Source organism: Heptranchias perlo, chromosome 3, assembly GCF_035084215.1.
Source record: "Heptranchias perlo isolate sHepPer1 chromosome 3, sHepPer1.hap1, whole genome shotgun sequence".
Lineage (NCBI taxonomy): Eukaryota > Metazoa > Chordata > Chondrichthyes > Hexanchiformes > Hexanchidae > Heptranchias > Heptranchias perlo.
In genome coordinates, this window is record NC_090327.1 from 142,066,669 (window position 1) to 142,089,432 (window position 22,764).

General features: G+C 40.7%; 1 protein-coding gene across 1 annotated transcript; it reads left to right on the top strand.

The window, feature by feature from the left end:
• The first annotated feature begins 4,856 nt into the window (after positions 1 to 4,856).
• LOC137309180 (octapeptide-repeat protein T2-like) lies at positions 4,857 to 12,224 on the top strand. Its single transcript, XM_067977453.1, has 2 exons — positions 4,857 to 5,180; positions 11,880 to 12,224. The coding sequence occupies exons 1-2, from the start codon at positions 4,857 to 4,859 to the stop codon at positions 12,222 to 12,224; spliced, it is 669 nt and encodes a 222-aa protein (XP_067833554.1).
• The last annotated feature ends 10,540 nt before the right edge of the window (positions 12,225 to 22,764 follow it).

A 22,764-nucleotide genomic window follows, 5' to 3' on the forward strand; every position in this document is an offset into this window, starting at 1 on the left:
ACAAGAAACAGGCAGAGAGAAATAATGAGAAACAGAGTGAGGGAAACAATGAGTAACAGTGCGGGGGAAACAATGAGAAACAGAGAGAGGGAAACAATGAGAAACAGAGAGAGGGAAACAATGTGAAACAGAAAGAGGGAAACAATGAGAAACAGACGGAGATTAACAATTAGAAACAGAGAGAGGGAAACAATGAGAAACAGAGAGAGGGAAACAATGAGAAACAGAGAGGGGAAAGCAATGAAAAACAGAGAGCGAGAAACAATGAGAAATAGAGAGAGGGAAAGAATGAGAAACAGAGAGAGGGAAACAATGAGAAAAATAGATCGGTAAACAATGAGAAACAGAGAGAGGGAGACAATGAGAAACAGAGAGAGTGAAGCATGGAGAAACAGAGAGAGGGAAACAATGAGAAACAGAGAGAGGGACACTATGAGAAGCAGAAATGGGGAACAATGAAAAACATAGAGAGGGAAACAATGAGAAACAGACAGAGAGAAATAATGAGAAACAGAGTGGGGGAAACAATGAGAAACAGAGTGGGGTAAACATTGAGAAACAGAGAGAGGGAAATAATGATATACAGAGAGAGGAAAACAATGAGAAGCAGAGAGTGGGAAACAATGACAAACAGAGTGCGGGTAACAATGAGAAGCAGAGAGAGGGAAACAATGAGAAACAGAAAGAGGGAATCAATGAGAAGCAGAGAGAGGGAAACAATGAGAAACAGAGAGTGGGAAACGACGAGAAACAGAGAGAGGGAAACAATGTGAAACAGAAAGACGGTTACAATGAGAAACAGAGAGAGGGAGACAATGAGAAACAGAGAGTGGGAAACAACGAGAAACAGAGAGAGGGAAACAATTTGAAACAGAAAGACGGTTACAATGAGAAACAGAGAGAGGGAGACAATGAGAAACAGAGAGAACGAAACAATGAGAACGAGAGAGGTGGAAACAATGAGAAACAGATGGAGTGAGACAATGAGAAACAGAGAGAGGGAAACAATGCGAAACAGAGAGACGGAAACATTGAGAAACAGAGAGGGGTAAACAATGAGAAACAGAGAGAGGGAAACTGTGAAACAGAAAGAGGGAAACAATGAGAAACAGAGAGTGGGAAACAATGAGAAACAGAGAGAGGGAAACCAGGAGAAACAGAGAGAGGGAAGCAATGAGAAGCAGAAATGGGGAACAATGAATATCAGAGAGAGGGAAACAATGATAAACAGAAAGAGGGAAGCAATGAGAAATAGGAAGAGGGAAACAATCGTAAACAGAGAGAGGGAAAGAATGAGAAACAGACAGAGGAAAACAATGAGAAACGGAGTGAGGGAAACAATGAGAAACAGAGTGAGGGAAACAATGAGAAATAGATAGGGGGAAACAATGAGAGACAGAGATGGGGAAACAATGAGAAACAGAGAGAGGGAAACAATGAGAAACAGAGAGTAGGAAACAATGAGAAACAGAGAGAGGGAAACAATGAGAAACAGAGAGAGGGAAACAATGAGAGCAGAAATGCGGAACATGATAAACAGAGAGAGGGAAACAACAAGAAACAGGCAGAGAGAAATAATGAGAAACAGAGTGAGGGAAACAATGAGTAACAGTGCGGGGGAAACAATGAGAAACAGAGAGAGGGAAACAATGAGAAACAGAGAGAGGGAAACAATGTGAAACAGAAAGAGGGAAACAATGAGAAACAGATGGAGATTAACAATTAGAAACAGAGAGAGGGAAACAATGAGAAACAGAGAGAGGGAAACAATGAGAAACAGAGAGGGGAAAGCAATGAAAAACAGAGAGCGAGAAACAATAAGAAACAGAGAGAGGGAAAGAATGAGAAACAGAGAGAGGGAAACAATGAGAAAAATAGATCGGTAAACAATGAGAAACAGAGAGAGGGAGACAATGAGAAACAGAGAGAGTGAAGCATGGAGAAACAGAGAGAGGGAAACAATGAGAAACAGAGAGAGGGACACTATGAGAAGCAGAAATGGGGAACAATGAAAAACATAGAGAGGGAAACAATGAGAAACAGACAGAGAGAAATAATGAGAAACAGAGTGGGGGAAACAATGAGAAACAGAGTGGGGTAAACATTGAGAAACAGAGAGAGGGAAATAATGATGTACAGAGAGAGGAAAACAATGAGAAGCAGAGAGTGGGAAACAATGACAAACAGAGTGAGGGTAACAATGAGAAGCAGAGAGAGGGAAACAATGAGAAACAGAAAGAGGGAATCAATGAGAAGCAGAGAGAGGGAAACAATGAGAAACAGAGAGTGGGAAACAACGAGAAACAGAGAGAGGGAAACAATGTGAAACAGAAAGACGGTTACAATGAGAAACAGAGAGAGGGAGACAATGAGAAACAGAGAGTGGGAAACAACGAGAAACAGAGAGAGGGAAACAATTTGAAACAGAAAGACGGTTACAATGAGAAACAGAGAGAGGGAGACAATGAGAAACAGAGAGAACGAAACAATGAGAACGAGAGAGGTGGAAACAATGAGAAACAGATGGAGTGAGACAATGAGAAACAGAGAGAGGGAAACAATGCGAAACAGAGAGACGGAAACATTGAGAAACAGAGAGGGGTAAACAATGAGAAACAGAGAGAGGGAAACTGTGAAACAGAAAGAGGGAAACAATGAGAAACAGAGAGTGGGAAACAATGAGAAACAGAGAGAGGGAAACCAGGAGAAACAGAGAGAGGGAAGCAATGAGAAGCAGAAATGGGGAACAATGAATATCAGAGAGAGGGAAACAATGATAAACAGAAAGAGGGAAGCAATGAGAAATAGGAAGAGGGAAACAATCGTAAACAGAGAGAGGGAAAGAATGAGAAACAGACAGAGGAAAACAATGAGAAACGGAGTGAGGGAAACAATGAGAAACAGAGTGAGGGAAACAATGAGAAATAGATAGGGGGAAACAATGAGAGACAGAGATGGGGAAACAATGAGAAACAGAGAGAGGGAAACAATGAGAAACAGAGAGTAGGAAACAATGAGAAACAGAGAGAGGGAAACAATGAGAAACAGAGAGAGGGAAACAATGAGAGCAGAAATGCGGAACATGATAAACAGAGAGAGGGAAACAACAAGAAACAGGCAGAGAGAAATAATGAGAAACAGAGTGAGGGAAACAATGAGTAACAGTGCGGGGGAAACAATGAGAAACAGAGAGAGGGAAACAATGAGAAACAGAGAGAGGGAAACAATGTGAAACAGAAAGAGGGAAACAATGAGAAACAGATGGAGATTAACAATTAGAAACAGAGAGAGGGAAACAATGAGAAACAGTGCGGGGGAAACAATGAGAAACAGAGAGAGGGAAACAATGAGAAACAGAGAGAGGGAAACAATGTGAAACAGAAAGAGGGAAATAATGAGAAACAGATGGAGATTAACAATTAGAAACAGAGAGAGGGAAACAATGAGAAACAGAGAGAGGGAAACAATGAGAAACAGAGAGGGGAAAGCAATGAAAAACAGAGAGCGAGAAACAATGAGAAACAGAGAGAGGGAAAGAATGAGAAACAGAGAGAGGGAAACAATGAGAAAAATAGATCGGTAAACAATGAGAAACAGAGAGAGGGAGACAATGAGAAACAGAGAGAGTGAAGCATGGAGAAACAGAGAGAGGGAAACAATGAGAAACAGAGAGAGGGAAACAATGAGAAACAGAGAGAGGGACACTATGAGAAGCAGAAATGGGGAACAATGAAAAACATAGAGAGGGAAACAATGAGAAACAGACAGAGAGAAATAATGAGAAACAGAGTGGGGGAAACAATGAGAAACAGAGTGGGGTAAACATTGAGAAACAGAGAGAGGGAAATAATGATATACAGAGAGAGGAAAACAATGAGAAGCAGAGAGTGGGAAACAATGACAAACAGAGTGAGGGAAACAATGAGAAGCAGAGAGAGGGAAACAATGAGAAACAGAAAGAGGGAATCAATGAGAAGCAGAGAGAGGGAAACAATGAGAAACAGAGAGTGGGAAACAACGAGAAACAGAGAGAGGGAAACAATGTGAAACAGAAAGACGGTTACAATGAGAAACAGAGAGAGGGAGACAATGAGAAACAGAGAGAACGAAATAATGAGAAACAGAGAGGGGGAAACAATGAGAAACAGATGGAGTGAGACAATGAGAAACAGAGAGAGGGAAACAATGCGAAACAGAGAGAGGGAAACAATGAGAAACAGAATGGTGTAAACAATGAGAAACAGAGAGGAAACAATGAGAAACAGAGAGAGGGAATCAATTTGAAACAGAAAGAGGGATACAATGAGAAACAGAGAGAGGGAAACAATGAGAAACAGACAGAGGGAAACAATGAGAAACAGAGAGAGGGAAACAATGAGAAAGAGAAAAGGGGAAACAATGAGAAACAGAGAGTGGGAAACAATGATAAACAGAGAGAGGGAAACAATGATAAACAGAGAGAGGGAAACAATGAGAAGCAGAAATGGGGAACAATGAAAAACAGAGTGAGGGAAACAATGAGAAACAGGCACGAGAGAAATAATGAGAAAAAGAGTGGGGGAAACAATGAGAAACAGAGAGAGGGAAACAATGAGAAGAAGAGAGAGGGAAACAATGTGAAACAGAAAGAGGGAAACAATGATAAACAGAGAGAGTGAAACAATGAGAAACAGAGAGAGGGAAACAATGAGAAACAGAGAGAGGGAAACAATGAGAAACAGAGAGAGGGAAACAATGAGAAACAGTGTTAGGGAAACAATGAGAAACAGAGAGCGGGAAACAATGAGGAACAGAGAGAGCCAAACAATGAGAATCAGAGAGTCGGAAACAATGAGAAACAGAGAGAGGGAAACAAAATGAAACAGGATGAGGGAAACAATGAGAAACAGAGAGAGGGAAATAATGAGAAACGAAAAGAGGCAAATAATGTGAAAAAGATGGAGATTAACAATGAGAAACATAGAGAAGGAAACAATGAGAAACAGACAGAGAGAAATAATGAGAAACAGAGCGGGGGAAACAATGAGAAACAGAGTGGGCGAAACATTGATAAACAGAGAGAGGGAAACAATGATATACAGAGCGAGGAAAACAATGAGAAGCAGAGAGTGGGAAGCAATGATAAACAGAAAGAGGGAATCAATGAGAAACAAAGAGGGGGAAACAATGAGAAACAGAGAGTGGGGGAAACAATGAGAAACAGAGTGGGGGAAACATTGAGAAACAGAGAGAGGGAAACAATCATATGCAGAGAGAGGAAAACCATGAGAAGCAGATAGTGGGAAACAATGAGAAACAGAGTGGGCGAAACATTGATAAACAGAGAGAGGGAAACAATGATATACAGAGAGAGGAAAACAATGAGAAGCAGAGAGTGGGAAACAATGATAAACAGAAATAGGGAATCAATGAGAAACAGAGAGAGGGAAACAATGAGAAACAGACAGAGAGTTACAATGAGAAACAGAGAGAGGGTGAAAATGAGCAACAGAGAGAGGGGGACAATGAGAAACAGAGAGAACGAAACAATGAGAAACAGAGAGGGGGAAACAATGAGAAACAGATGGAGTGAGACAATGAGAAACAGAGAGAGGGAAACAATGCGAAACAGAGAGAGGGAAACAATGACAAACAGAAAGAGGGAATCAATGAGAAACAAAGAGGGGGAAACAATGAGAAACAGAGAGTGGGAAACAACGAGAAACAGAGAGAGGGAAACAATGTGAAACAGAAAAACGGTTGCAATGAGAAACAGAGAGAGGGTGACAATGAGAAACAGAGAGAGGGAGACAATGAGAAACAGAGAGAACGAAACAATGACGAACAGAGAGGGGGAAACAATGAGAAACAGATGGAGTGAGACAATGAGAAACAGAGAGAGGGAAACAATGCGAAACAGAGAGAGGGAAACAATGAGAAACAGAATGGTGTAAACAATGAGAAACAGAGAGGAAACAATGAGAAACAGAGAGAGGGAATCAATGTGAAACAGAAAGAGGGATACAATGAGAAACAGAGAGAGGGAAACAATGAGAAACAGAAAAGGGGAAACAATGAGAAACATCGATCGGGAAACAATGAGAAACAGAGAGAGGGAAACAATGAGAAGCAGAGAGAGGGAAACAATGATAAACAGAGAGAGGGAAACAATGATAAACAGAGAGAGGGAAACAATGAGAAACAGAGAGTGGGAAACAATGAGAAACAGAGAGAGGGAAACAATGAGAAACAGAGAGAGGGAGACAATGAGAAACAGAGAGAACGAAACAATGAGAAACAGAGAGAGGGAAACAATGAGAAACAGAGAGAGGGAAACAATGAGAAACAGAGAGAGGGAAACAATGAGAAACAGAAAAGGGGAAACAATGAGAAACATTGATAGGGAAACAATGAGAAACAGACAGAGAGAAATAATGAGAAACAGAGTGGGGGAAACAATGAGAAACAGAGTGGGGTAAACATTGAGAAACAGAGAGAGGGAAATAATGAGAAACAGAAAAGGGGAAACAATGAGAAACATAGATCGGGAAACAATGAGAAACAGAGAGAGGGAAACAATGAGAAGCAGAGAGTGGGAAACAATGAGAAACAGAGAGAGGGAAACAATGATAAACAGAGAGAGGGAAACAATGAGAAACAGAGAGAGGGAAACAATGAGAAACAGAGAGAGGGAAACAATGAGAAACAGAGAGAGGGAGACAATGAGAAACAGAGAGAACGAAACAATGAGAAACAGAGAGGGGGAAACAATGAGAAACAGATGGAGTGAGACAATGCGAAACAGAGAGAGGGAAACAATGCGAAACAGAGAGAGGGAAACAATGAGAAACAGAGAGAGGGAAACAATGAGAAACAGAGAGAGGGAAACAATGAGAAACAGAGAGAGGGACACTATGAGAAGCAGAAATGGGGAACAATGAAAAACATAGAGAGGGAAACAATGAGAAACAGACAGAGAGAAATAATGAGAAACAGAGTGGGGGAAACAATGAGAAACAGAGTGGGGTAAACATTGAGAAACAGAGAGAGGGAAATAATGATATACAGAGAGAGGAAAACAATGAGAAGCAGAGAGTGGAAAACAATGACAAACAGAGAGAGGGAAACAATGAGAAGCAGAGAGAGGGAAACAATGAGAAATAGAAAGAGGAAATAAATTAGAAGCAGAGAGAGGGAAGCAATGAGAAACAGTGAGTGGGAAACAACGAGAAACAGAGAGAGGGAAACAATGTGAAACAGAAAGACGGTTACAATGAGAAACAGAGAGAGGGAGACAATGAGAAACAGAGAGAACGAAACAATGAGAAACAGAGAGGGGGAAACAATGAGAAACAGATGGAGTGAGACAATGAGAAACAGAGAGAGGGAAACAATGCGAAACAGAGAGAGGGAAACAATGAGAAACAGAATGGTGTAAACAATGAGAAACAGAGAGGAAACAATGAGAAACAGAGAGAGGGAATCAATTTGAAACAGAAAGAGGGATACAATGAGAAACAGAGAGAGGGAAACAATGAGAAACAGAGAGAGGGAAACAATGAGAAACAGACAGAGGGAAACAATGAGAAACAGAGAGAGGGAAACAATGAGAAACAGAAAAGGGGAAACAATGAGAAACAGAGAGTGGGAAACAATGAGAAACAGAGAGAGGGAAACAATGATAAACAGAGAGAGGGAAACAATGAGAAGCAGAAATGGGGAACAATGAAAAACAGAGTGAGGGAAACAATGAGAAACAGGCACGAGAGAAATAATGAGAAAAAAAGTGGGGGAAACAATGAGAAACAGAGAGTGGGAAACAATGAGAAGAAGAGAGAGGGAAACAATGTGAAACAGAAAGAGGTAAACAATGATAAACAGAGAGAGGGAAACAATGAGAAACAGAGAGAGGGAAACAATGAGAAACAGAGAGAGGGAAACAATGAGAAACAGAGAGAGGGAAACAATTAGAAAAAGAGAGTGGGAAGCAATGTGAAACAGAAAGAGTGAAACAATGGGAAACAGAAAGAGGGAAACAATGAGAAACAGTGTTCGGGAAACAATGAGAAACAGAGAGCGGGAAACAATGAGGAACAGTGAGAGGCAAACAATGAGAATCAGAGAGTCGGAAACAATGAGAAACAGAGAGAGGGAAACAAAATGAAACAGAATGAGGGAAACAATGAGAAACAGAGAGAGGGAAATAATGAGAAACGAAAAGAGGCAAATAATGTGAAAAAGATGGAGATTAACAATGAGAAACATAGAGAAGGAAACAATGAGAAACAGACAGAGAGAAATAATGAGAAACAGAGCGGGGGAAACAATGAGAAACAGAGTGGGCGAAACATTGATAAACAGAGAGAGGGAAACAATGATATACAGAGCGAGGAAAACAATGAGAAGCAGAGAGTGGGAAACAATGATAAACAGAAAGAGGGAATCAATGAGAAACAAAGAGGGGGAAACAATGAGAAACAGAGAGTGGGGGAAACAATGAGAAACAGAGTGGGGGAAACATTGAGAAACAGAGAGAGGGAAACAATGAGAAACAGAGAGAGGGAAACAATGAGAAACAGAAAAGGGGAAACAATGAGAAACATAGATAGGGAAACAATGAGAAACAGAGAGAGGGAAACAATGAGAAGCAGAGAGTGGAAAACAATGAGAAACAGAGAGGAAACAATGAGAAACAGAGAGAGGGAATCAATGTGAAACAGAAAGAGGGATACAATGAGAAACAGAGAGAGGGAAACAATGAGAAACATAGAGAAGGAAACAATGAGAAACAGACAGAGAGAAATAATGAGAAACAGAGCGGGGGAAACAATGAGAAACAGAGTGGGCGAAACATTGATAAACAGAGAGAGGGAAACAATGATATACAGAGCGCGGAAAACAATGAGAAGCAGAGAGTGGGAAACAATGATAAGCAGAAAGAGGGAATCAATGAGAAACAAAGAGGGGGAAACAATGAGAAACAGAGAGTGGGGGAAACAATGAGAAACAGAGTGGGGGAAACATTGAGAAACAGAGAGAGGGAAACAATCATATGCAGAGAGAGGAAAACCATGAGAAGCAGATAGTGGGAAACAATGAGAAACAGAGTGGGCGAAACATTGATAAACAGAGAGAGGGAAACAATGATATACAGAGAGAGGAAAACAATGAGAAGCAGAGAGTGGGAAACAATGATAAACAGAAATAGGGAATCAATGAGAAACAGAGAGAGGGAAACAATGAGAAACAGACAGAGAGTTACAATGAGAAACAGAGAGAGGGTGAAAATGAGCAACAGAGAGAGGGGGACAATGAGAAACAGAGAGAACGAAACAATGAGAAACAGAGAGGGGGAAACAATGAGAAAGAGATGGAGTGAGAAAATGAGAAACAGAGAGAGGGAAACAATGCGAAACAGAGAGAGGGAAACAATGAGAAACAGAGAGAGGGAAACAATGTGAAACAAAAAAACGGTTACAATGAGAAACAGAGAGAGGGTGACAATGAGAAACAGAGAGAGGGAGACAATGAGAAACAGAGAGAACGAAACAATGAGGAACAGAGAGGGGGAAACAATGAGAAACAGATGGAGTGAGACAATGAGAAACAGAGAGAGGGAAACAATGCGAAACAGAGAGAGGGAAACAATGAGAAACAGAATGGTGTAAACAATGAGAAACAGAGAGGAAACAATGAGAAACAGAGAGAGGGAATCAATGTGAAACAGAAAGAGGGATACAATGAGAAACAGAGAGAGGGAAACAATGAGAAACAGAAAAGGGGAAACAATGAGAAACATAGATCGGGAAACAATGAGAAACAGAGAGAGGGAAACAATGAGAAGCAGAGAGTGGGAAGCAATGAGAAACAGAGAGAGGGAAACAATGATAAACAGAGAGAGGGAAACAATGAGAAACAGAGAGAGGGAAACAATGAGAAACAGAGAGAGGGAAACAATGAGAAACAGAGAGAGGGAGACAATGAGAAACAGAGAGAACGAAACAATGAGAAACAGAGAGGGGGAAACAATGAGAAATAGATGGAGTGAGACAATGCGAAACAGAGAGAGGGAAACAATGCGAAACAGAGAGAGGGAAACAATGAGAAACAGAGAGAGGGAAACAATGAGAAACAGACAGAGGGAAACAATGAGAAACAGAGAGAGGGAAACAATGAGAAACAGAAAAGGCGAAACAATGAGAAACATAGATTGGGAAACAATGAGAAACAGAGAGAGGGAAACAATGAGAAGCAGAGAGTGGAAAACAATGAGAAACAGAATGGTGTAAACAATGAGAAAAAGAGAGGAAACAATGAGAAACAGAGAGAGGGAATCAATGTGAAACAGAGATAGGGAAACAATGAGAAACAGAGAGAGGGAAATGAAGAGAAACAGAGATAGGGAAACAATGGGAAACAGGGAGAGGGAAATAATGAGACACAGAGAGAGGGAAACAATGAGAAACAGAAAAACGGTAACAATGAGAAACAGAGAGAGGGTGACAATGAGAAACAGAGAGAGGGAGACAATGAGAAACAGAGAGAACGAAACAATGAGGAACAGAGAGGGGGAAACAATGAGAAACAGATGGAGTGAGACAATGAGAAACAAAGAGAGGGAAACAATGCGAAACAGAGAGAGGGAAACAACGAGAAACAGAATGGTGTAAACAATGAGAAACAGAGAGGAAACAATGAGAAACAGAGAGAGGGAATCAATGTGAAACAGAAAGAGGGATACATTGAGTAACAGAGAGAGGGAAACAATGAGAAACAGAAAAGGGGAAACAATGAGAAACAAAGATAGGGAAACAATGAGAAACAGAGAGAGGGAAACAATGAGAAGCAGAGAGTGGAAACAATGAGAAACAGAGAGAGGGAAACAATGATAAACAGAGAGAGTGAGACAATGAGAAACAGAGCGAGGGAAACAATGCGAAACAGAGAGAGGGAAACAATGAGAAACAGAGAGAGGGAAACAATGAGAAACAGAGAGAGGGAAACAATGAGAAACAGAGAGAGGGAAACAATGAGAAACAGAAAAGGGGAAACAATGAGAAACATAGATCGGGAAACAATGAGAAACATAGATCGGGAAACAATGAGAAACAGAGAGAGGGAAACAATGAGAAGCAGAGAGTGGAAAACAATGAGAAACAGAATGGTGTAAACAATGAGAAACAGAGAGGAAACAATGAGAAACAGAGAGAGGGAATCAATGTGAAACAGAAAGAGGGATACAATGAGAAACAGAGAGAGGGAAACAATGAGAAACAGACAGAGGGAAACAATGAGAAACAGAGTGAGGGAAACAATGAGAAACAGAAAAGGGGAAACAATGAGAAAAATAGATAGGGAAACAATGAGAAACAGAGAGAGGGAAACAATGAGAAGCAGAGAGTGGAAAACAATGAGAAACAGAGAGAGGGAAACAATGATAAACAGGGAGAGGGAAACAATGAGAAACAGAGAGAGGGAAACAATGAGAAACAGAGAGAGGGAAACAATGAGAAACAGAGAGAGGGAAACAATGAGAAGCAGAGAGTGGGAAACAATGATAAACAGAGAGAGGGAAACAATGATAAACAGAGCGAGGGAAACAATGAGAAACTGAGAGAGGGAAACAATGAGAAACAGAGAGAGGGAAACAATGATAAACAGAGAGAGGGAAACAATGAGAAGCAGAAATGGGGAACAATGAAAAACAGAGTGGGGGAAACAATGAGTAACAGTTCGGGGGAAACAATGAGAAGAAGAGAGAGGGAAACAATGAGAAACAGAAAGAGGGAAACAATGAGAAACAGAGAGAGGGAAACAATGAGAAACAGAGAGAGGGAAACAATGAGAAACAGAGAGAGGGAAACAATGAGAAAAAGAGAGTGGGAAACAATGTGAAACAGAAAGAGGGAAACAATGGGAAACATAATGAGGGAAACAATGAGAAACAGAGAGAGGGAAACAATGAGAAACGAAAAGAGGCAAACAATGTGAAACAGATGGAGATTAACAATGAGAAACATAGAGAAGGAAACAATGAGAAACAGACAGAGAGATATAATGAGAAACAGAGCGGAGGAAACAATGAGAAACAGAGTGGGCGAAACATTGATAAACAGAGAGAGGGAAACAATGATATACAGAGAGAGGAAAGCAATGAGAAGCAGAGAGTGGGAAACAATGATAAACAGAAAGAGGGAATCAATGATATACAGACAGAGGGTTACAATGAGAAACAGATGGAGTGAGACAATGAGAAACAGAGAGAGGGAAACAATGAGAAACAGAGAGAGGGAAACAATGAGAAACAGAATGGTGTAAACAATGAGAAACAGAGAGAGGAAACAATGAGAAACTGAAAGAGGGAAACAATGAGAAACAGAGAGAGGGAAAGCATGAGAAACAGAGAGAGGGAAACAATGAGAATCAGAAAGGGGGAAATAATGAGAAGCAGAGATAGGGAAATAATGAGAATCACAGAGAGGGAAACATGGAGACACTGAGAGAGGGAAACAATGAGAAGCAGACAGAGGGTAACAATGAGAAACAGAGAGAGGGAAACAATGATAAACAGAGAGAGGGAAACAATTTGAAACAGAAAGGGGGAATCAATGAGAAACAGTGATTGGGAAACAATGTGAAACAGAGAGATGGAAACAATGAGAATCAGAGAGTGGGAAACAATGAGAAAAAGAGAGAGGGAAACAATGAGACACAGAAAGAGGGAGACAATGAGAAAAAGAGAGAGGGAAACAATGAGAAACAGAGAGGGGGAAACAATGAGAAACAGATAGAGGGAAACAATGAGAAACAGAGAGTGCGACACAATGAGAAACAGAGAGGGGGAAACAATGAGAAACAGATAGAGGGAAACAATGAGAAACAGAGAGTGCGACACAATGAGAAACAGAGAGGGGGAAACAATGGGAAACAGAGCGGGGGAAACAATGAGAAACAGAGAGAGGGAAATAATGAGAAACAGAGAGGGAAACAATGAGAAACAGAGAGAGGGAAACAATGAGAAACAGAGAGCGAGAATCAATGAGAAACAGAGCGGGGGAAACAATGAGGAACAGAGAGAGGGAAACAATGAGAAACAGAGAGAGGGAAACAATGAAAACAGAGAGAGCGAAACAATGAGAAACAGAGAGGGGGAAACAATGGGAAAAAGAGAGAGGTAAGCAATGAGAAACAGAGAGGTGGAAACAATGGGAAACAGAGAGCAGGAAACAATGAGAAGCAGAAAGATGGAAACAATGAGAAACAGAGAGGGGGAAACAATGGTAAACAGAGAGAGGGAAACAATGAGAAACAGAGAGAATGAAACAATGAGAAACAGAGAGAGGGAGACAATGAGAAACAGGGAGAGGGAGAGAATGAGAAACAGAAAGAGGGAGACAATCAGAAACAGAGTGAGGGAGACAATGAGAAACAGAGAGAGGGAAATAATGAGAAATAGAGAGAGGGAAACAATGAGAAACAGAGTGAGGGAAACAATTAGAAACAGAGAGAGGGAAACAATGAGAAACAGAGAGAGCGAAATAATGAGAAACCGAGTTATGGAGATAATGAGAAACAGAGAGAGGGAAACAATAAGAATCAGAGAGAGAGAAATAATGAGAAACAGAGAGAGGGAAACAATGAGAAACAGAGAGAGGGAAACAATGAGAAACAGAGAGAGGGAAACAATGAGAAACAGACAGAGGGAAACAATGAGAAACAGAGAGAGGGAAACAATGAGAAACAGAAAAGGGGAAACAATGAGAAAAATAGATAGGGAAACAATGAGAAACAGAGAGAGGGAAACAATGAGAAGCAGAGAGTGGAAAACAATGAGAAACAGAGAGAGGGAAACAATGATAAACAGAGAGAGGGAAACAATGAGAAACAGAGAGAGGGAAACAATGAGAAACAGAGAGAGGGAAACAATGAGAAACAGAGAGAGGGAAACAATGAGAAGCAGAGAGTGGGAAACAATGATAAACAGAGAGAGGGAAACAATGATAAACAGAGCGAGGGAAACAATGAGAAACAGAGAGAGGGAAACAATGAGAAACAGAGAGAGGGAAACAATGATAAACAGAGAGAGGTAAACAATGAGAAGCAGAAATGGGGAACAATGAAAAACAGAGTGGGGGAAACAATGAGTAACAGTGCGGGGGAAACAATGAGAAGAAGAGAGAGGGAAACAATGCGAAACAGAGAGAGGGAAACAATGAGAAACAGAATGGTGTAAACAATGAGAAACAGAGAGAGGAAACAATGAGAAACAGAAAGAGGGAAACAATGAGAAACAGAGCGAGGAAAACAATGAGAAACAGAGAGTGGGAAACAATGAGAAACAGAGAGAGGGACACAAAATGAAACAGAAAGAGGGAAACAGATGATAAACAGAGAGATGTAAACAATGAGAAACAGAGAGAGGGAAACAATGAGAAACAGAGAGAGGGAAACAATGAGAAACAGAGGGAGGGAAACAATGAGAAAAAGAGAGTGGGAAACAATGTGAAACAGAAAGAGGGAAACAATGGGAAACAGAAAGAGGGAAACAATGAGAAACAGTGTTAGGAAAACAATGAGAAACAGAGAGAGGGAAACAATGATGAACAGAGAGAGGGAAACAATGAGAATCAGAGAGTGGGAAACAATGAGAAACAGAGAGTGGGAAACAATGAGAAACAGAGAGAGGGAAACAAAATGAAACAGAATGAGGGAAACAATGAGAAACAGAGAGAGGGAAACAATGAGAAACGAAAAGAGGCAAACAATGTGAAACAGATGGAGATTAACAATGAGAAACATAGAGAAGGAAACAATGAGAAACAGACAGAGAGAAATAATGAGAAACAGAGTGGGGGAAACAATGAGAAACAGAGTGGGCGAAACATTGAGAAACAGAGAGAGGAAAACCATGAGAAGCAGATTGTGGGAAACAATGTGAAACAGAGAGAGGGAAACAATGAGAAACAGAGTGAAGGAAACAATGGGAAACAGAGAGAGGGAAACAACGATTAACAGAGAGAGGGAAACAATGAGAAACAGAGATAGGGAAAGCATGAGAAACAGAGAGAGGGAAACAATGAGAATCAGAAAGGGGGAAATAATGAGAAGCAGAGATAGGGAAATAATGAGAATCACAGAGAGGGAAACATGGAGAAACAGAGAGAGGGAAACAATGAGAAGCAGACAGAGGGTAACAATGAGAAACAGAGAGAGGGAAACAATGATAAACAGAGAGAGGGAAACAATTTGAAACAGAAAGGGGGAATCAATGAGAAACAGTGATTGGGAAACAATGTGAAACAGAGAGATGGAAACAATGAGAAACAGAGAGAGGGAAACAATGAGAAAAAGAGAGAGGGAAACAATGAGATACAGAAAGAGGGAGACAATGAGAAAAAGAGAGAGGGAAACAATGAGAAACAGAGAGTGCGACACAATGAGAAACAGAGAGGGGGAAACAATGAGAAACAGATAGAGGGAAACAATGAGAAACAGAGAGTGCGACACAATGAGACACAGAGAGGGGGAAACAATGGGAAACAGAGCGGTGGAAACAATGAGAAACAGAGAGTGGGAAATAATGAGAAACAGAGAGGGAAACAATGAGAAACAGAGAGAGGGAAACAATGAGAAACAGAGAGCGAGAATCAATGAGAAACAGAGCGGGGGAAACAATGAGGAAAAGAGAGAGGGAAACAATGAGAAACAGAGAGAGGGAAACAATGAAAACAGAGAGAGCGAAACAATGAGAAACAGAGAGGGGGAAACAATGGGAAAAAGAGAGAGGTAAGCAATGAGAAACAGAGAGGTGGAAACAATGGGAAACAGAGAGCAGGAAACAATGAGAAGCAGAGAGATGGAAACAATGAGAAACAGAGAGGGGGAAACAATGGTAAACAGAGAGGGGGAAACAATGGTAAACAGAGAGAGGGAAACAATGAGAAACAGAAAAAGGGAAACAATGATAAACAGAGAGACTGAAACAATGAGAAACAGAGAGAATGAAACAATGAGAAACATAGAGAGGGAGACAATGAGAAACAGAGAGAGGGAGAGAATGAGAAACAGAAAGAGGGAGACAATCAGAAACAGAGAGAGGGAGACAATGAGAAACAGAGAGAGGGACACAATGAGAAACATAGAGAGGGAGACAATGAGAAACAGAGAGAGGGAGACATTGAGACTCAGAGAGAGGGAAATAATGAGAAATAGAGAGAGGGAAACGATGAGAAACAGAGTGAGGGAAACAATTAGAAACAGAGAGAGGGAAACAATGAGAAACAGAGAGAGCGAAATAATGAGAAACCGAGTTATGGAGATAATGAGAAACAGAGAGAGGGAAACAATAAGAATCAGAGAGAGAGAAATAATGAGAAACAGAGAGAGGGAAACAATGAGAAACAGAGAGAGGGAAACAATGAGAAACAGAGAGAGGGAAACAATGAGAAACAAAGTGAGGGAAACAATGAGAAACAGAGAGGGAAACAATGAGAAACATAGAGAGGGAAGCAATGAGAAACAGAGAGGGGGAAACAATGGTAAACAGAGAGAGGGAAACAATGAGAAACAGAAAAAGGGAAACAATGATAAACAGAGAGACTGAAACAATGAGAAACAGAGAGAATGAAACAATGAGAAACAGAGAGAGAGAGACAATGAGAAACAGAGAGAGGGAGAGAATGAGAAAAAGAAAGAGGGAGACAATCAGAAACAGAGAGAGGGAGACAATGAGAAACAGAGAGAGGGAGACAATGAGAAACATGGAGAGGGAGACAATGAGAAACAGAGAGAGGGAGACATTGAGACTCAGAGAGAGGGAAATAATGAGAAATAGAGAGAGGGAAACAATGAGAAACAGAGTGAGGGAAACAATTAGAAACAGAGAGAGGGAAACAATGAGAAACAGAGAGAGCGAAATAATGAGAAACCGAGTTATGGAGATAATGAGAAAAAGAGAGAGGGAAACAATAAGAATCAGAGAGAGAGAAATAATGAGAAACAGAGAGAGGGAAACAATGAGAAACAGAGAGAGAGAAACAATGGGAAACACATAGAGCGAAACAATGAGAAACAAAGAGAGGGAATCAATGAGAAACAGAGTGAGGGAAACATTGAGAAACAGAGAGAGCGAAACAATGAGAAACAGAGAGGGGGAAACAATGAGAAACAGAGGGAGGGAAACAATGAGAAAAAGAGAGTGGGAAACAATGTGAAACAGAAAGAGGGAAACAATGGGAAACAGAAAGAGGGAAACAATGAGAAACAGTGTTAGGGAAACAATGAGAAACAGAGAGAGGGAAACAATGAGGAACAGAGAGAGGGAAACAATGAGAATTAGAGAGTGGGAAACAATGAGAAACAGAGAGTGGGAAACAATGAGAAACAGAGAGAGGGAAACAAAATGAAACAGAATGAGGGAAACAATGAGAAACAGAGAGAGGGAAACAATGAGAAACGAAAAGAGGCAAACAATTTGAAACAGATGGAGATTAACAATGAGAAACATAGAGAAGGAAACAATGAGAAACAGACAGAGAGAAATAATGAGAAACAGAGTGGGGGAAACAATGAGAAACAGAGTGGGCGAAACATTGAGAAACAGAGAGAGGAAAACCATGAGAAGCAGATTGTGGGAAACAATGTGAAACAGAGAGAGGGAAACAATGAGAAACAGAGTGAAGGAAACAATGGGAAACAGAGAGAGGGAAACAACGATTAACAGAGAGAGGGAAACAATGAGAAACAGAGATAGGGAAAGCATGAGAAACAGAGAAAGGGAAACAATGAGAATCAGAAAGGGGGAAATAATGAGAAGCAGAGATAGGGAAATAATGAGAATCACAGAGAGGGAAACATGGAGAAACAGAGAGAGGGAAACAATGAGAAGCAGACAGAGGGTAACCATGAGAAACAGAGAGAGGGAAACAATGATAAACAGAGAGAGGGAAACAATTTGAAACAGAAAGGGGAAATCAATGAGAAACAGTGATTGGGAAACAATGTGAAACAGAGAGATGGAAACAATGAGAAACAGAGAGAGGGAAACAATGAGAAAAAGAGAGAGGGAAACAATGAGAAACAGAAAGAGGGAGACAATGAGAAAAAGAGACAGGGAAACAATGAGAAACAGAGAGGGGGAAACAATGAGAAACAGATAGAGGGAAACAATGAGAAACAGAGAGTGCGACACAATGAGAAACAGAGAGGGGGAAACAATGAGAAACAGATAGAGGGTAACAATGAGAAACAGAGAGTGCGACACAATGAGAAACAGAGAGGGGGAAACAATGGGAAACAGAGCGGGGGAAACAATGAGAAACAGAGAGAGGGAAATAATGAGAAACAGAGAGGGAAACAATGAGAAACAGAGAGAGGGAAACAATGAGAAACAGAGAGCGAGAATCAATGAGAAACAGAGCGGGGGAAACAATGAGGAAAAGAGAGAGGGAAACAATGAGAAACAGAGAGAGGGAAACAATGAAAACAGAGAGAGCGAAACAATGAGAAACAGAGAGAGGGAAACAATGAGAAACAGAAAAGGGGAAACAATGATAAACAGAGAGACTGAAACAATGAGAAACTGAGAGAATGAAACAATGAGAAACAGAGAGAGGGAGACAATGAGAAACAGAGAGAGGGAGAGAATGAGAAACAGAGAGAGCGAAATAATGAGAAACCGAGTTATGGAGATAATGAGAAACAGAGAGAGGGAAACAATAAGAATCAGAGAGAGAGAAATAATGAGAAACAGAGAGAGGGAAACAATGAGAAACAGAGAGAGGGAAACAATGAGAAACAGAGAGAGGGAAACAATGAGAAACAAAGTGAGGGAAACGATGAGAAACAGAGAGGGAAACAATGAGAAACGTAGAGAGGGAAGCAATGAGAAACAGAGAGGGGGAAACAATGGTAAACAGAGAGAGGGAAACAATGAGAAACAGAAAAAGGGAAACAATGATAAACAGAGAGACTGAAACAATGAGAAACAGAGAGAATGAAACAATGAGAAACAGAGAGAGGGAGACAATGAGAAACAGAGAGAGGGAGCGAATGAGAAACAGAAAGAGGGAGACAATCAGAAACAGAGAGAGGGAGACAATGAGAAACAGAGAGAGGGAGACAATGAGAAACATAGAGAGGGAGACAATGAGAAACAGAGAGAGGGAGACATTGAGACTCAGAGAGAGGGAAATAATGAGAAATAGAGAGAGGGAAACAATGAGAAACAGAGTGAGGGAAACAATTAGAAACAGAGGGAGGGAAACAATGAGAAACAGAGAGAGCGAAATAATGAGAAACCGAGTTATGGAGATAATGAGAAAAAGAGAGAGGGAAACAATAAGAATCAGAGAGAGAGAAATAATGAGAAACAGAGAGAGGGAAACAATGAGAAACAGAGAGAGAGAAACAATGGGAAACACATAGAGCGAAACAATGAGAAACAAAGAGAGGGAAACAATGAGAAACAGAGTGAGGGAAACATTGAGAAACAGAGAGAGCGAAACAATGAGAAACAGAGAGGGGGAAACAATGAGAAACAGAGGGAGGGAAACAATGAGAAAAAGAGAGTGGGAAACAATGTGAAACAGAAAGAGGGAAACAATGGGAAACAGAAAGAGTGAAACAATGAGAAACAGTGTTAGGGAAACAATGAGAAACAGAGAGAGGGAAACAATGAGGAACAGAGAGAGGGAAACAATGAGAATCAGAGAGTGGGAAACAATGAGAAACAGAGAGTGGGAAACAATGAGAAACAGAGAGAGGGAAACAAAATGAAACAGAATGAGGGAAACAATGAGAAACAGAGAGAGGGAAACAATGAGAAACGAAAAGAGGCAAACAATTTGAAACAGATGGAGATTAACAATGAGAAACATAGAGAAGGAAACAATGAGAAACAGACAGAGAGAAATAATGAGAAACAGAGTGGGGGAAACAATGAGAAACAGAGTGGGCGAAACATTGAGAAACAGAGAGAGGAAAACCATGAGAAGCAGATTGTGGGAAACAATGTGAAACAGAGAGAGGGAAACAATGAGAAACAGAGTGAAGGAAACAATGGGAAACAGAGAGAGGGAAACAACGATTAACAGAGAGAGGGAAACAATGAGAAACAGAGATAGGGAAAGCATGAGAAACAGAGAGAGGGAAACAATGAGAATCAGAAAGGGGGAAATAATGAGAAGCAGAGATAGGGAAATAATGAGAATCACAGAGAGGGAAACATGGAGAAACAGAGAGAGGGAAACAATGAGAAGCAGACAGAGGGTAACAATGAGAAACAGAGAGAGGGAAACAATGATAAACAGAGAGAGGGAAACAATTTGAAACAGAAAGGGGGAATCAATGAGAAACAGTGATTGGGAAACAATGTGAAACAGAGAGATGGAAACAATCAGAAACAGAGAGAGGGAAACAATGAGAAACAGAGAGAGGGAAACAATGAGAAACAGAAAAAGGGAAACAATGATAAACAGAGAGACTGAAACAATGAGAAACTGAGAGAATGAAACAATGAGAAACAGAGAGAGGGAGACAATGAGAAACAGAGAGGGGGAGAGAATGAGAAACAGAGAGAGCGAAATAATGAGAAACCGAGTTATGGAGATAATGAGAAACAGAGAGAGGGAAACAATAAGAATCAGAGAGAGAGAAATAATGAGAAACAGAGAGAGGGAAACAATGAGAAACAGAGAGAGGGAAACAATGAGAAACAGAGAGAGGGAAACAATGAGAAACAAAGTGAGGGAAACGATGAGAAACAGAGAGGGAAACAATGAGAAACATAGAGAGGGAAGCAATGAGAAACAGAGAGGGGGAAACAATGGTAAACAGAGAGAGGGAAACAATGAGAAACAGAAAAAGGGAAACAATGATAAACAGAGAGACTGAAACAATGAGAAACAGAGAGAATGAAACAATGAGAAACAGAGAGAGGGAGACAATGAGAAACAGAGAGAGGGAGAGAATGAGAAACAGAAAGAGGGAGACAATCAGAAACAGAGAGAGGGAGACAATGAGAAACAGAGAGAGGGAGACAATGAGAAACATAGAGAGGGAGACAATGAGAAACAGAGAGAGGGAGACATTGAGACTCAGAGAGAGGGAAATAATGAGAAATAGAGAGAGGGAAACAATGAGAAACAGAGTGAGGGAAACAATTAGAAACAGAGGGAGGGAAACAATGAGAAACAGAGAGAGCGAAATAATGAGAAACCGAGTTATGGAGATAATGAGAAAAAGAGAGAGGGAAACAATAAGAATCAGAGAGAGAGAAATAATGAGAAACAGAGAGAGGGAAACAATGAGAAACAGAGAGAGAGAAACAATGGGAAACACATAGAGCGAAACAATGAGAAACAAAGAGAGGGAAACAATGAGAAACAGAGTGAGGGAAACATTGAGAAACAGAGAGAGCGAAACAATGAGAAACAGAGAGGGGGAAACAATGAGAAACAGAGGGAGGGAAACAATGAGAAAAAGAGAGTGGGAAACAATGTGAAACAGAAAGAGGGAAACAATGGGAAACAGAAAGAGGGAAACAATGAGAAACAGTGTTAGGGAAACAATGAGAAACAGAGAGAGGGAAACAATGAGGAACAGAGAGAGGGAAACAATGAGAATCAGAGAGTGGGAAACAATGAGAAACAGAGAGTGGGAAACAATGAGAAACAGAGAGAGGGAAACAAAATGAAACAGAAATAGGGAAACAATGAGAAACAGAGAGAGGGAAACAATGAGAAACGAAAAGAGGCAAACAATTCGAAACAGATGGAGATTAACAATGAGAAACATAGAGAAGGAAACAATGAGAAACAGACAGAGAGAAATAATGAGAAACAGAGTGGGGGAAACAATGAGAAACAGAGTGGGCGAAACATTGAGAAACAGAGAGAGGAAAACCATGAGAAGCAGATTGTGGGAAACAATGTGAAACAGAGAGAGGGAAACAATGAGAAACAGAGTGAAGGAAACAATGGGAAACAGAGAGAGGGAAACAACGATTAACAGAGAGAGGGAAACAATGAGAAACAGAGATAGGGAAAGCATGAGAAACAGAGAGAGGGAAACAATGAGAATCAGAAAGGGGGAAATAATGAGAAGCAGAGATAGGGAAATAATGAGAATCACAGAGAGGGAAACATGGAGAAACAGAGAGAGGGAAACAATGAGAAGCAGACAGAGGGTAACAATGAGAAACAGAGAGAGGGAAACAATGATAAACAGAGAGAGGGAAACAATTTGAAACAGAAAGGGGGAATCAATGAGAAACAGTGATTGGGAAACAATGTGAAACAGAGAGATGGAAACAATCAGAAACAGAGAGAGGGAAACAATGAGAAAAAGAGAGAGGGAAACAATGAGATACAGAAAGAGGGAGACAATGAGAAAAAGAGAGAGGGAAACAATGAGAAACAGAGAGTGCGACACAATGAGAAACAGAGAGGGGGAAACAATGAGAAACAGATAGAGGGAAACAATGAGAAACAGAGAGTGCGACACAATGAGAAACAGAGAGGGGGAAACAATGGGAAACAGAGCGGTGGAAACAATGAGAAACAGAGAGAGGGAAATAATGAGAAACAGAGAGGGAAACAATGAGAAGCAGACAGAGGGTAACAATGAGAAACAGAGAGAGGGAAACAATGATAAACAGAGAGAGGGAAACAATTTGAAACAGAAAGGGGGAATCAATGAGAAACAGTGATTGGGAAACAATGTGAAACAGAGAGATGGAAACAATGAGAAACAGAGAGAGGGAAACAATGAGAAAAAGAGAGAGGG